The 14903-nt window shown below is 39.2% G+C and overlaps 1 protein-coding gene across 1 annotated transcript in view; it reads left to right on the top strand.

The window, feature by feature from the left end:
• Positions 1-14633, top strand: part of LOC110042855 (alpha-parvin-like) — a 23160-nt gene extending 8527 nt beyond the window's left edge. Inside the window, exons 5-13 of the mRNA XM_020748237.2 lie at positions 160-221; positions 2936-3017; positions 4976-5159; positions 5961-5980; positions 7961-8022; positions 9231-9299; positions 9693-9794; positions 11787-11856; positions 13265-14633. Of these exons, the coding sequence (XP_020603896.2) occupies positions 160-221; positions 2936-3017; positions 4976-5159; positions 5961-5980; positions 7961-8022; positions 9231-9299; positions 9693-9794; positions 11787-11856; positions 13265-13341 (728 nt within the window). The 3' untranslated portion in view covers positions 13342-14633. The remainder of the gene's footprint in view (positions 1-159; positions 222-2935; positions 3018-4975; positions 5160-5960; positions 5981-7960; positions 8023-9230; positions 9300-9692; positions 9795-11786; positions 11857-13264) is intronic.
• The last annotated feature ends 270 nt before the right edge of the window (positions 14634-14903 follow it).

The following is a 14903-nucleotide window of genomic DNA, read 5'->3' as shown; positions in this document are numbered from 1 at the left end:
TGGATTCTAATCTAGATTGAAAAATCTAGACCGCAGTTAATATTGATTTCAGCCAATCATATTCATGAATTTGGTAGTGCCCGGTACTTTTGAGACGCACCCATTATTTAGTTCTTAAATAAATTTACATGTAACAGTGCTTATCAATTTTTCTATTAGAGAAACTCGCAGAAATCAAGCTTGCTGAATTTGAAGAAGTTACCCAGTCAGTAGAGAGCCAGGTAATTTGTGTTTCAAGTACGTGTACAGTGAATACTACAGTACAGTTTGAGATCTGTTAAAATTAATTTTGTTCCAAATTATTCTTAAGTACGTACATATAGTTACATGTCCCTGCTTTCCAGATATAGTCTAGAAAGTACGCCCAAATTGACACACGTTGACAGAGGTTATAAATGGAAAACATTTTAATGAGCAGTTGAACCATCTCTTAGAGTACATCATGCAGTGACTTCAAATGTCGCCACCTCCCCCTTATCAACCTTCTTATATTGAAACTTTATCAAATATTCTGAAGAACCCCTTTCAAAACATCTCAACCCTTCTCACCTATAGTCCCCTCTCTAGTGGATAAGTAATGACACTAAAAGTTGTGATATTTTGTGACACCTGAATGAAATTTATAGATGTACAATCATGTACAGGCTTTTCTATATATTACATGTATCCTGTATATGCACACTGCTTTTCTAAAGTGCTAGTTCCCCTTGAGATGCACTATAGCTCAGAGTTGTAGCGAAGAAAACAGTCTCCAGCTAAGATTTTCATTGAGCTGGTCACCTTTTTAGTGCAGAGTGCACTATTGGGATGGTTATGGGAGCTGCCTGTCTCTAAGGAACTAAGGCGCTATGGCCCTATGGCACTAAGGTGTAAACTTTAATGTTTGTTTAAGTAATTAATTTCAATTAATTAATTAGTCTAGAGGCAAGGAAGTAGTCGGGGTAGGGTGGGAAAGGTACATGTGTACTCTACGTAAAACACATTCCGTCACCGTCACTTAGCTTTGAACATCGCAAAGCTATATATTTGTTTCAGGTAACCCCTTGCTCTCCTTGTGGTACCATTCTCCTGAGAACAAAACTAATTTGCCCTAAACACATGCGTAGATTAGTTAGCATTTGTGGCTTCTATATTAGGTGAAGGATCCACTGCATACGGAATCACGCACAAATGTTGAGTGGTTTTCCTTATGGTAGAGCTCAACATGTAAGACGCATGCGTTCTAGCATCGTTAGTATTATACACTATCTTTCCACACGGTATTTTATATATCATGTCATGTGACCAAGGACGGCAGTTATTTTTCGGGTGGTGCCGATTGTCCCTTTTTATTGCAAAAGTGAAACATTACTGTGGCTGCGTAGCTTTTAGAATTACACACAGGTTGGTTCAACAAATATCATCTGCTGTTTACAATCTACAATAGTGTGCTTGTCAGGGTTCAAATGTATTGCTTCTCCTTAGCGGCTTGTTTATTTCTTGCCTTAATTGTGTCTGTAAGAGAGACCAAAAAGTTCCCAAGTTAGTGGCTTTAATACTCTGCAAATTGTAAACTTGTAACAAAAGAAACCAGGAAAATGCTCAAATATTGCTGCAGATGACGTGGCTCCTAATGAAAGCGCAAATTAATTTACCGGTAATCAGTCTTTGAGGAGACTCATCCATATCGGCCAAGTAGCGCTGTTTATCTTCAATACTTTTCGTTGAAATGCTTCTCAGCCAAGAATATCGTTGTGTGTTAATTTTGAATTGTTTTATTGTTAACAGCAAAGGTGGCAACAGAAAAAGAAAGTGGTATTTTGTGACTATCTGATAATTAAATTAGTTCTTGTTCATCGGTAAAAATTTGCATTTTTAGTAAAACAACATTGTTTCTGTTCCGTTTCTTCATCACTACATCAGATAGTTAACTTTCTTTCATTTATCTCCAAAAAACAAGGACATATTGCATATGTTTTGGAGAAATTGTCACGTTTGCTTCTTCAGCGTATTATTGAATTTAAAATGAACGAAAACCAACGTAAAACACCAGTAGTAATTAATTTGTGCGTAATTTTTGGACCTTAAATGAAAATACCACCTTAAACATACACACTGCAAAGGGGAAAAGCAGTAGCAGACTACCAAGGTAGACACAAACCGGAAGTGAAGCGAGCAGGGGTGAGTACTTATGGGACTACCGTACCAGAGCTATCAATTGCACTCTGCACTATCTGAGATTGTCTCACTAGTTTTGTGAGAGACCTGGAACAAAATTTTCGTCTCCAGTCATTTGCAACCCCCTGAATGCAGGGCTACAAAACTTCATGTTTACAAGGTGGCGGACACAGTACACAGAAAGAGATCACACTAAACAAGTGCTCAAGACAAGATGTTATTTAATCAATTACTTTACTCATGTTAGTGGCACCGATACTTAGGGTAGTCGGGAATTTATTCCAAACTTTTCATTTACACAGTTTGATGTGGTTTCGATATCAAATGCATAACCTAAAAACCGTTCGTTGTCCTTTACCAAGTGATCGCCCACCAAAATCCAGCTGGTGATCATCTCTTTCTGCGCTGGGGCTTAGTGATAACCCTGGTAGCTGAGAGTTGGTTGCTCTATGTACCACATGCTGTACGAGCGCAACTTTGTACATGTTCCTACGTGTTCCACTGTCAGGTGGAGATCTACAGGTTTATACTGGTTTCCAGCATTTTACAGAAATCATAGGTCAGAGTTTCACGACTGACTCAGAATCCCATATTAGTAGATGTTAGGGAGTTAACTTTTGAGAGTTGGTGCTTGTAGAGCGTTGTCTCAAGTGACATACATTTACAGCAAAAATAACTTAAAATAAACATGTTACTATTAAATGAAGTTGGGACTGCTCATGTCTCTGGCCGAATTGTTATGCTGTTGTTTAAATTAATAGAGCTCTCATTTCAACAGAAAGCCAAGTTGTCTGTTTTACTTGAACATGTAAACAAGCTCCTAGGGATTCCTCAGCAACGAGCAAAATGGACGGCAAATAGTAAGTTCAACTTGTTTAGTTGAATTGTTGTCACTTACATTTGCTGCACATGACATGTTACAAAGTTTACCGGGAAATTATTGTAAGTTATAAAATTATTTTTAATGGTAGTTTTGGGAGGTGCAGTGGCCTCATGGAAAGTGTGCTCGTCTCCAGATCAAGCGGTCTGGGTTTGAGTTCTGGCTGAGGACATTGCATTGTGTTCTTAGGCAAGACACTTTACTCTCACAGTGCCTCTCCACCCAGGTGCATAAATGGGTACCGGTGAACTTAATGCTGGGGGTAACCCTGCGATGGACTAGCATCCCATCCAGGGGGAGTAGAAATATTCCTAAGCACTTCATGCTACAGAAACCAGGATAAGCTCCAGCCTGACGGGCCACTTGCTTCGTATGCAGACTTTACCAACTTACACATGTATAGAGTAGATAAGTAACAATTTTGCTGATGTTGGACTCTTCTGATCCTAAAGAGTGATTGGAGGGGGGAGAGTAGGGAACATGGGCAGGTAGTGCAATTTGACACCATTGTGACAAAAATTTGGATCGGATCAACCGTAAGAAACTCTTACAGATGGTTGCTCTGATCTCTGTTATTAATATTATTTAACACAGCACAAATGTGATATTTCGCACACCAGAGTGCATTATATAGAGGATAGTACACGGTGGCGAGAAGATATGAATTTTATGTTCGAGTGGCAAGAACAATATCTCACTCGTTCGCTTCCCTCACTCGTGAGATATTGTTCTTGCCATGAAAACATAAAATTCATATCTTCAAGCCAACGTGTAATGTTCTTTTTATTATATGGAGAAACCAATTCAACAAAAGCAAAAGACAGGAATCCTGAGGTCATTGAACGATACGATACTCACAAAGGTGACATACGGAAAATATGCCACTCGGGTCCCAGATGAAGTGGCGTATGGAATCTACGAGTGGTTTAGTTCCCAGTAAAACACTCTTCTCCATATAATAAAACACGGCATGACACGGCTTTTGTTTTTGCATCCTTTGACACGCTGCTTTGTTTAACTGATCATGGTTTATCTGGAACAAATAGGAAATTTTAATTATGTGTGCATCGTGACACACTGCTACCGTGTTAATGAAAATTTCTTTTGTCTGCCATGCTAAAATAACGTGCCTGTGTCATCACCATTATACTGGAAATCCTGTGCAGGGTCCGAAATTAACTTTTTCAGGCAGGCACCAACTGGCGACTGAATTTTTTTTTTTTTAGTTGCCATATGGAATAAAATTTTTCCTTCACAGCAAAACACAAACCAAAATTTTTGGTCACCACAGGCTGCCGGCAAAATCAGATTTGAATCGATCATCAGGAATCAAACCAGTGCTCACGTCATCTTTTGACTACTTTGACAGATCTACATTTCCACCTTTTGACGCCCAGAGAATATCTAAATCTTCAACTAATTTCTTCACGGATGTTCCATCTCCCCTTTGTAATAAATTACAGAAAGATTTCAGAGCATCTTTGGACAACATATCGCCTGGATAAATATTCATGTTGAAAGAACGCATGGGGCCTGTTGCGCCCGCAATACGTATGTTATGGAAAACTGCTGAAAAACATGGCGGCGTAGCTTCGCACTGATCGTAGCTATGAAATGTTGTGGTAGACTTACAATAACAGGAAAATCAGTTTTATACTTTTATACAAAAGCAGTGGAAAGGTAAAAAGTAAGTGACCAATAATTGATGGGTGGCTTTGAATTTTATTTTAATTGATTTGGCTGAAAATCACAGTTATTGGCGACCGGGAAAGCGCAATTTCGGACCCTGTCTGTTGGTTCAGTTTAATATGGGTCATCATGCACTTAATCGTTTTTGGCTACTGTACCTTGCAAGTGAATAAAAAAAACATAATATAATTCATTTATTAAATGGTTCGATGGCAAGCCTGTTAATCTTGTGTTTTCAATTTCCACCAGCTATTCATAACAAAGATATCGTAGCCATACTACATCTGTTGGTTGCCCTGGCACATCATTTTGAGTGTCCACGTAAGCTGCCTAGCGGTGTCACAATAAACATGGTTGTGGTGCAGAAAAAGGGTGGAATCCTGTTACCTATGAAGGTTGTCGAGGAAATAACAGCAGCAAATGAAGGAGAGGAGTAAGTCTATGCATGCGGAATGGAGAGTAGAAGATCTAGAGTAGAGCTATTGAGGCTATCTCTGCCCCCCCCTTCTTGACACACACATGCTTTACTCAAAAGGGGGGCAGGATAAGGCAAAGAGGTACCCTTATTTCTACTAAGGTTAGGGGGGAGGGTTATGCAATAATTAACCCTGCTCGTTTTTCTCAAATAATGTAATATGTATAATATAATTTTATGTATCCAAAGCCTCAGGATGGGTACAATTTAGTTCCTATCGTGGATCATAAAGGGAGGATCAGCCTGAAATGGGTACCTTAAATAAGCCTTGAGTTGGTTATCTTTGTGTGAGTTCAAGTACATTGTTTACAGAAAAGGGCCTTTCAAAATATCTCGCACACATGTAGTAGCAGATCCATCTTCTAATGTAAATTAATTAATGCAGTTTCTCAATGTGCAAGTTAGAAAAGGGGTGCAATATTTTTACAGTAGACATTATATGTATATAAAAAGGTTAGGGTTTGGACCTTTAGGTAGAGCATAAAAATTTGATAGGTATTGCCCCCCCCCCCCTTTTTTTTCCTGACACAAGTCCATTTGGTTTTTTTTTTTCTTTTTAATATTATTTTATGCTCAGTTGTATTCAGTACTTATCCAAAGATATTAGCTATCTAATTCTATGGCTCAAAACCTGATGTGTTAATTAATTAAGCAACATAAAGGAAAATTAGATTATCAAAGAATAGGAAAAAAATGATCATAACTTACAGGCCTTATGTCAAAATATTTGCTGACTGTTTTTAATTTTTGTTTTTTCAGTGCACAAAATGGGAAGCCAGGTAAGAAAATCAATGTTTCAGTAAGTGTTTAATACTTCAATGCTCCCAATAATGATTCCTTGTCAAACTTTGTATATTATAAGATGCTATCAGGCATAATCATATCTATATAACAAAATTCTCGATCGAGATTGGTTCTCCACGCACCTATTTGTCACGTACTCGGTGCGTGATCACTTGGGTCTCCAATTACAGGTATCCAATTTGAACTTTTTGTGATTGGATATCTGTAATTGGATACCCACATGATTCGCACCTCAATTACACTTGCTTTTAGTGGCTTCCATAGCAATGTTTTCTAAATTTTTTAAAACTTATGAAAAGTGCTATAGATGTTTTCGCTGAAAAGAAGTTCTTAAAAGACAGTCATTTAAAATTCAGAAATTTGTTATAGATATGATTAATTAGTAATTGGACCTCGTGTTGTACAATTCAGGGAGTAATCGTGCTCATAATTTAAAATCAGCCTGACACTTCGCTCATCCGATTTTGGAATTTCTTGCATGATTAATAATGGTAATAGGACTGAGTGGAGTCCAATTCGGTCTGTAATCATATGAGTGATTAACAAAATCGAACGACTGCAAAGCGGGGGTCCGATTTGTTAATCACGAGTATGATTACAGACTGAATTGGACGACACGATGTCCTGTTACCAATTAATCATAACAATTACAAGTTTCATTTGATAAAGAGCTTTTTATTGTCATTTTAAATATCATAATTATAAAATATGGAGAACAGCTTGCAAAATGGCTGTAAAGTCTCTTTCAAAACAGTCACCAGAGACTAAACCTCCACAATTTTACAAAGTCAGTCTCAGTCAGTGGTTACTATAGTGATTGTAATCAATGTTGTGATCGGTGGATTTAGTGGAGAGGACTTAAAATGATTGGCTCATGTAACTGTCCGATTACAGGTGTCCGATTACAGCCAACTGTCCGATTACACTGTCCGATTACAACTTTGCAGATTAATTAGAGCAAAATACAGCAGTTTATGCACCAATCACATTTGAGGAAATTGTAATTGTTATGATTACTCCCAGAATTGTATGACAGCAGGTCCAATTACTATAATAATCACTTTATTACTAATTATTAAAGCTGGGTGATTTCACAATAATTATGTCATCGTGTGGACCAAAGCTCTAGCTAGCGATATATAAGATTTGCATGTAGGACTAAGGTTCAGTTGTACAATGTTCAGTATTTTCTGTGCAGAAATGGAGAAACAAGAGAAGTAGATCTTTTACTAAATTCCTGTTTGAATTTCCTTGCAAGGGGGAATTGACCACAATATCCACTTGTCTTTCACCATTTTCACATAGAAAATACACTAGCAGGTCACAGGAGGGAACTTGACATGGCAGCAAAAGCAAGCTTTTTTCCAAAACCAACATTGACAACAGACTTAAGATAGCTTATTCCGAAATGGCATAGACAGGGTCAGATTTAGAGGGGGGTGGGGGTGGTGGATTGGGTGGCTAGTCACCCCTTTTGAAGAATCAAAAAATAAAAAAAGTTAAATAGATTGGGAATATTAAGGAGAAATGAAGGGAAACACTTTTGGCAGTTACCTCAATTGTTATTTCTACTTTGTGGCATTGCTAGTATTTGTGGTGTAACAGTTTTAAATTAGGTTCCAATTCTCAAGTTGAAACATTTTTGGGGCATGTCCCATTAGTTCTACAACCCAAAGGTATCATTCACCACCACTTGAAAAATCCTGGATCTGCCCCTGATGGAAAACTACATTGACAAACTAAGCTCACCATGATTATGGATGCATATTATAGGCATTGCAACTTTCTAAGTTTGAGACTACAGTGTACATGTACATGGAACTGCATACCAGACTTTCAAATGAATAAAATACTTCAGACATCTTTAGTCATTTTATTTTATTGTGATCACTGTTTTACGCAATTTACATTCTTTGCTGATGTTAATGGCATCTATCCTTTCCTTTTTGTTTTAGAGAGAGATGCATTTGATGCACTTTTTGATAATGCCCCTGAAAAACTGAACGTTGTGAAAAAGGTAATTGTAACGTATAGTTAGTCAGCAGAAAAGAGATTTTTTTGTCGAGATGCAGCTAAGCTTATTTTGCAAGAATTCATACAAGGGTAGTTCTCACAATGGAGATGTATGTGATTCAAGGTACAGTTAACCCTTTAAGCTCCTACAGTAATCACTGGGTTGCTACAGTTCAGGAAATGGTCAGGGAAAAAAAGGTCAGGAAATATTCACGAAATTTCATTTTGAGTCAGGGAAAATTGACAATTTGAAGAAACGTCAAGATAATTTAACACAGCTGGTTTAATACCATTGAAGGCTGGAAGGAACACCTCAGGTCACCGTGTTCTAAGCGACATTTTTACTTAATGAAATAGAAGGCAAATTTATTTGAAAACTTGTCAGTCAGATCGAGTGTAAAGGATGCCTGTGTGTTGAGGCCAGAAGTTGCTGCTAGATCTGGCATTTTGTATTTATTTGGTCAGGGAAATTTAATTTTGATCAGCGAAAAGTCAGGGTATTTTGAAAAGTGATGTCTGTGGCAACCATGAATCAGTATAAAATGTCTCCTTCTAATACCAAAAGTTCCTCATTGGAAATGTTATGAGAATTCAGGATATGATCATCCAGAATAAATTTCTTGACATTTTAACAACTTTTATCCACTGCTGCTACATTTAACATACATTTATAAGGACTAGAGAGGATAATTTATTTCTGGATATGAGGTATTAAAAAGGGTTATGCTTATTTTGCAAGAACAAAATCTTTATGTATCATTAGGTTATGTTGAAAACAGAGAAAGTAGGTTAACATCTAGCTGTGTTCTTTTTTTGTAACCTGAAGTAATGTGTATTTCCACACGATACCTATACATGTACTTGTACCTTCCCCAAGGAGAGTTTTGGAAATGACCAGTGGGAAAGAGGGTACCATACACCAAGGAAAGAATATTTGTATGAAGTTAAGTTAGAAATTCCAGTAGGATAGGTGTCAAAATCAAGAAAGCATCTTTGGGACGTTAATGGCCAATTACAGGTACCTCAATGAGATGCACCTGCAGGGAATCATGGTAGTTGTATTCATCATCTTGGACTGGATATTTTGTCCTGATGAATACAACTACCATGATTCCCTGCAGGCGTGTGTCATAGAGAGAATTGACCATTGAAGTTAATGGATCTGTTTTTGACCAATACAATACATAATAAAAGTTTTGCTTCTTTTGACAGTCGCTGCAGAGCTTTGTCAACAAGCACCTGAGTAAACTGAGTCTGGATGTTGCTGACGTCGATTCACAGGTATGTATATCTAATATGTATAATTATTTCCATGTACAAGTGGAGCGGTCGTAATACTTTACCTTAAAACAAAGTATTCACTCTGGCCAGTCACAAAGAACGCAGACAATCCAGTGAACCAATCAAAACTCGACACAAATATAAGTGCGGAAAACGTGTGCGAGCGAGTCACAGTTGGTTCTTGTTTTACTTCTGATTTGATGACAAACTGGCGTGAGTTTTTTCAGCCAATTACATTGCGTAGTAATGCAAAATCAAAGCATTGAAATGCGAATTACTTTCGACACCCAAGTGAAAACCACTCTAAATGTGATTTCTAAAGCTTGATTTGTAACAGAATGAAATGACAATCTCGAAAATGATAGATTTTTTCATTTCTGATTTTCTCTGCAGTTTCATGATGGTGTTTATCTTATTTTCTTGCTGGGTCTCCTCGAAGGCTTCTTTGTTCCTCTGTACCAGTTTTACATCACACCTTCCAACAAAGAACAAAAGGTAGGTAACGTTCAATTGTGTGTGTGATTAATCAGTGATAAAATTATGATCAAAATACAATGGCTTCCCAGGGTTAAGGACACAGGTGTGGCAGGGATAGCGCAGTGATGAAAGTGCTCACCTCCCACCAGTGTGGCCTGGGTTCGATTCCGGTCCGGTGCCATATGTGGGTTGAGTTTGTTGTTAGTTCTCGCCTGGCTGCGAGAGTTTTTCTCCGGGTTCTCCGGTTTTCCTTCCTCCACAAAAACCAACATCTCCAAATTCCAATTCAACCAGGATAGAGGACCTGCATGAAAACCAGCTAGGGCTGAGGTGGCTTCCTCTCTAAATATCGTACACACAGACTGCTGGCAGCCGATCTTTTCTCCTAGGGTCAGATTAGTGTTTATCCGTGCACAAGAGCGCAAAAAAGGTTTGAAATATCTCGTCTCGTAGTGATAAATCCCTGCCTGATATCGAGAGAAACACAGACTGCCAGCAGTCTGGTGGACACAGGACATGACGACTCAAGCGTAACCACAATGTACGCAGTTTACCATAACTAAATCACCCACTTTGCTATGAGGGAGGGCTAGCCCCTCCCCCGGGGGGGGGGGGGGAACTACCATATAAAAGGGACACATTTGCTCGTGGTACCTTTTAGGGGTCCCTCTTAGGATGTTCAGCCTCAAAAGGTCCTTAAATTTTCGAAAATTTAAGGTGGCTCTGACCCCACACTACAGAATCTTTTTACACTTGGCAAAAAGTTGCATCTTACCATGCTGATCATAATTCCATGATAAAAAATGGGAATCACCAAGCTCGTTTTTGAGTTACAAGCGCTTAAAGCTAAAATTAAGGGTGTTTTTAGCAGGTCATATTGTTGCTATGCATATAAAGGATGAACGCAACTTGTTTACCAATGATCGGGCATTTGTATGATACCATTATTGTAGCATCACTTGTTAAACAGTGGTAGCCGGCATTCATCCTTCAAAGTATAGCTGTTAGAAAAGTGCTGGAAACTGTTGCCAACCTCCTTAGTGAGTAGAATAATGGATTTACACGTGCGTTATAAATCTTTGTACATTTTTTTGCCGTACTCTGCAAAACAACAACATGAAATGACTAAGTTCTGCATATTTTGGAGAACGACAGCGACGGCGGCTAATTCTTCGTACTTCTATTTGGAATGGAACGCTGGCATTACATATTTAGCTTGAGCAAGTTCTGAGACCAATAGGCGCACTGAACAGATCTAGATAGCCTGCGTAGCTGGCAGGATCTGCGAGAAAGCGATATTTGGCGGCGGAGCTGCCATTTTTTTCACTCATTTCCCGCGAGGAAATTTGCGAGCGACGAAGCCGCAAGTTCAGCTCCACTCTTCGCCAATCCCCTCGCGACTTCTCCGTTTCGCTGCTTCAAAACAAAAGCACTCGGGCGCGAAATCCCGCCAGCTACGCAGGTGAAGATCTAGGCAATTGAGAAATTTGAATGTAAAATACAAATTCATTTTTGGTAGACTTTGTCCCCGGGGTCGCGGTCGTCATTGCTTAAGTTCTCTAATATCCCCAATACGGAGAGAGCCATTGATCGATCGCTTTGAGCAAGAAGCGTCAAGAGAAGAGAAGAGCTACTGGGCAGGCAATCTTTAACTTAGCTTTGCGTGTTGGTGAACCAACTAAAGGGTGTGCGCCTTCGCCTTTTCTGAACCAATCGTATAAACAAAGGCCTATCAACAAGGACTTCCATATGCGTTTCATTCATTTCGCCACTGAAAACAAGCCTCAACAACTTGATTTAAAATCAAACCCATATTGCCAAGTTGATGCTGGGACGTTTTTTTATTTTTGCCTGGCTTATGCCATCAATTAGAACGCTGAGGATACGTCTTCAGACACATTCCCATAATCTTGAAGCTCTCCGAAAAACATTGCTAGTATATAATCCGTCTTGTGAAGTGATTTGAAGAAGCGGTTGACAGTTGTAATGTTCTTTCTTTACAATGAACAGCTCCATAATGTAGCCTTGGCTATCGATCTCATGAGAGACAGTGGAATGAAGTTTTACGCTAAACCAGAAGGTAAGGAAAGGAAATTATTTCCAACAATAATGCAACTCTGGCATATACCATGCATTGTAGATGAAAATACTTTGCGATCGCACGGTTGATATTACCCTTGAGAAATGATGTCCTCTCTTACCAACATGTTAGCTCGATCTGTTAAAGCTGTTTTCTGCTCAGGGGCATGTCTAACTGAATTGCGGTCGTTTCGTCCGCAAGCCAGTTCTCCCGGACTGTAAGTCGGTTCGTCGGACTGTTAGCTCCGTGGTCATTGGATTAGGTAAAGTTAAGTCTGCATACGAGCCAAGTGGCTCATCAGGCTGGAGCTTATCCCGGTTTCTGTAGCATGAAGCGACAAGGAGTATTTCTCCTTCCCCCTGGATGGGATGCTAGTCCATCGCAGGGTTACCGCCAGTAAGTTCACCGGTACCCATTTATACACCTGGGTGGAGAGAGGCACTGTGAGAGTAAAGTGTCTTGCCCAAGAACACAATGCTATGTCCCCGGCCAGGGCTCGAACCCGGACCGCTCGATCCAGAGACGAGCGCATTAACCACGAGAAATAAACATGTTTTGGGTAGTTTTGTTTCATGATACCCACAATGTTGTCTTTTTCGCTCGTTTAGTTAAAAGAGAGAATCTAAGACATCCTTCTTTGAACTTTCATTCCGGGCGAACAGACTTATAGTCCGGGGCGATCTGACATCGGGCGAAACGACCGATTACCGTCTAACCTCCTACTCAGACATTCTAGTCGTCACGCTCTCGTGGGTAAGGGAAAGGTTGCGTGACTAGCCCAAAGGACTTGTGCACACACATATAAAGGAGGCTACTGGGAGTCAAGAAATGTTTGTTCTCTTCACGGGTCGAAACCATGACATACTTGTAAAAGACACAGATTGCTCTGGGGTGGACGGTCTTGACAGACACTGCTAACCTGTGTCGTGTGGTGAAAAATGGTTCATCACACAATCACACGATAATTTAATAGTAACGCGTTAAGATTTTTCGTCAAACACAATTGATTGATGTACATACATCTCGAAAGAAACAGCCGTCAAGTTTTCAAGATTTGTGTCATCATTACTGGAAAGCTCGGGAAAGGTACACAATTATACAACATTGTTTCAAAGCCATTTTGCTGTGTTCATTCGAAGTAGCCTGTGAACAGGCTCCGGCTGGAAGTGTCTGACCGCGGCTGAAAGGCCGAGAAGGAACTGGGTGAGAATGAAGGGCCCGAGGGGGGAATGGGTTGGGGGTTGTGGCGTCTCCCCTTCCCTCTCTCCCCTAATCTTTCTTCTATCCTCTTTCTTCCACTTTCTCTTCATCCCATCCTCGACTAGAGAACCTGTTCATCACAGGCTACATTCGTAGCAGTTTTTACTTAGTTCTGTCGTTGACATTAATTTTGTAAATCTCTCCCCAGATGTAGTTCAAAAGGACCTCAAGTCAACATTAAGAATCCTCTACTGCTTGTTCCAGAAGTACAAGAACTTCAAATAGTTCACGAGTCAGTGTTCCTTGGCTTGTGTATAATTTCATTCTAGTACTACGTAGGGACAAAGTGCTACAGAGCTCATCCTTGCTGCTCACATGTTATTTATCCCTAGTATCGCAGTGTTACGTTAAATTAGACAACGAATAGTTTCTCTTTCGCTTAGTTCATCAAAGGTGACGCGAAAAAAATATGCGAGGAAAAATGGCCGCGCGATATCTGGGGGCGTGAAGATGTGTAGATATTCTCTAGGATAGTGCGGTAGATGTTAGAGAAATGGAAACTCCTTTAACTTGTTAATACAGATCACTATTTTTGTACAATAAAACCTTAAGATACTATTTTGTACTATAAAACGGGTATACGGATTAGAGTAAATCTTTTGCAAGAATGTATTTGAGAGGCTGTTTTACCAAAAACAAAACCCCGTTGTTTTAAAGTAGCCAATGCACCTAGCTACACCTAGCTAGTTCACTGGCCTGCCACTTGATCGGAAAAAAACAAACAAATATACCTACTAAACGTAACAGGCTTAAAAATCCCAACTGGCGGCAGGCAGGTCTACCGAGAAACAACTCCAGCTTAGTGGTCAGAGCGGGACTTGAACCCGAGACCTCCGGATTTCAAGTCCGGCGCCCTAACCACTCGGCCACGCTGCCTCTCGCTGACTGATGATGCAAGATGTTATGTTGAGTAATGAATTATGGATTCCGAAACCTTTTTGCTACAATCCTAAGATAAAGGGTGTTGTATGTGAGGAAAAGTTTATATAAATCATAAGCCAAGAGTTTGTTTACAAAATTTTCCAGTGTTCTCAGCCATGCTGCCTCTCGCTGCCCGATGATGCAAGATGTTATGTTGAGCTATGGATTCTGAAACCTTTTGCTACACTCCTAAGATAAAGGGTGTTGTATGTGAGGAAAAGTTTATATAAATCATAAGTCAAGAGTTTGTATATGAAATTTTCCATTGTTCTCACAAGACCGACCAAAATTAATGATAAAATGCATCTATGAAGGTTTTACGTGTAAAATGAGTACAGTGGTACTTTTAGTAGGTGATAGGTTTCATTTGTATTGTATGTCACTGGAACATTACAATAGGTTATAAATACACTCTTTTACCACTTTCAATGATCTTGCTGTCACACAACGGTTTTTTTTTTGGATGTGTTGTGTGACCTGAACCAAGGTAACGGGTTTTTTCGATTGTAAACAGCTACTTCAATATACTAAATAAAGATAGGGAATTATAGCTTTATTTTTATTTTGAATATTTTTGTAATAAAAATATAAACTGACCACTTGCTCGTTCATTCTCTTGATGTGACTGAAAATACTGCTTACAGTGTTGCGATTGGTGATATACAGTTTCTAAGGGTTTTTATAATCCAATCTGTTTGTTTTTTCTTTTCTTTTTAAATACTGGGTGACTTCTAATAATAATAATAATAATAATAATAATAATAATAATAATAATAATAATAATAATAACCATCATCATCATCATCATCGATATTTAAACAGGGTGACCCCTTCAGTCGCAGGACTGGTATCAACGGGGGCCCTGT

Source organism: Orbicella faveolata, unplaced genomic scaffold, assembly GCF_042242905.1.
Source record: "Orbicella faveolata isolate gen_17 unplaced genomic scaffold, um_ofav_v1 contig_34, whole genome shotgun sequence".
Classification (NCBI taxonomy): Eukaryota; Metazoa; Cnidaria; class Anthozoa; order Scleractinia; family Merulinidae; genus Orbicella; species Orbicella faveolata.
Note: the sequence above shows the minus strand (reverse complement) of the source record. Positions and strands in the feature narration are given on the sequence as shown.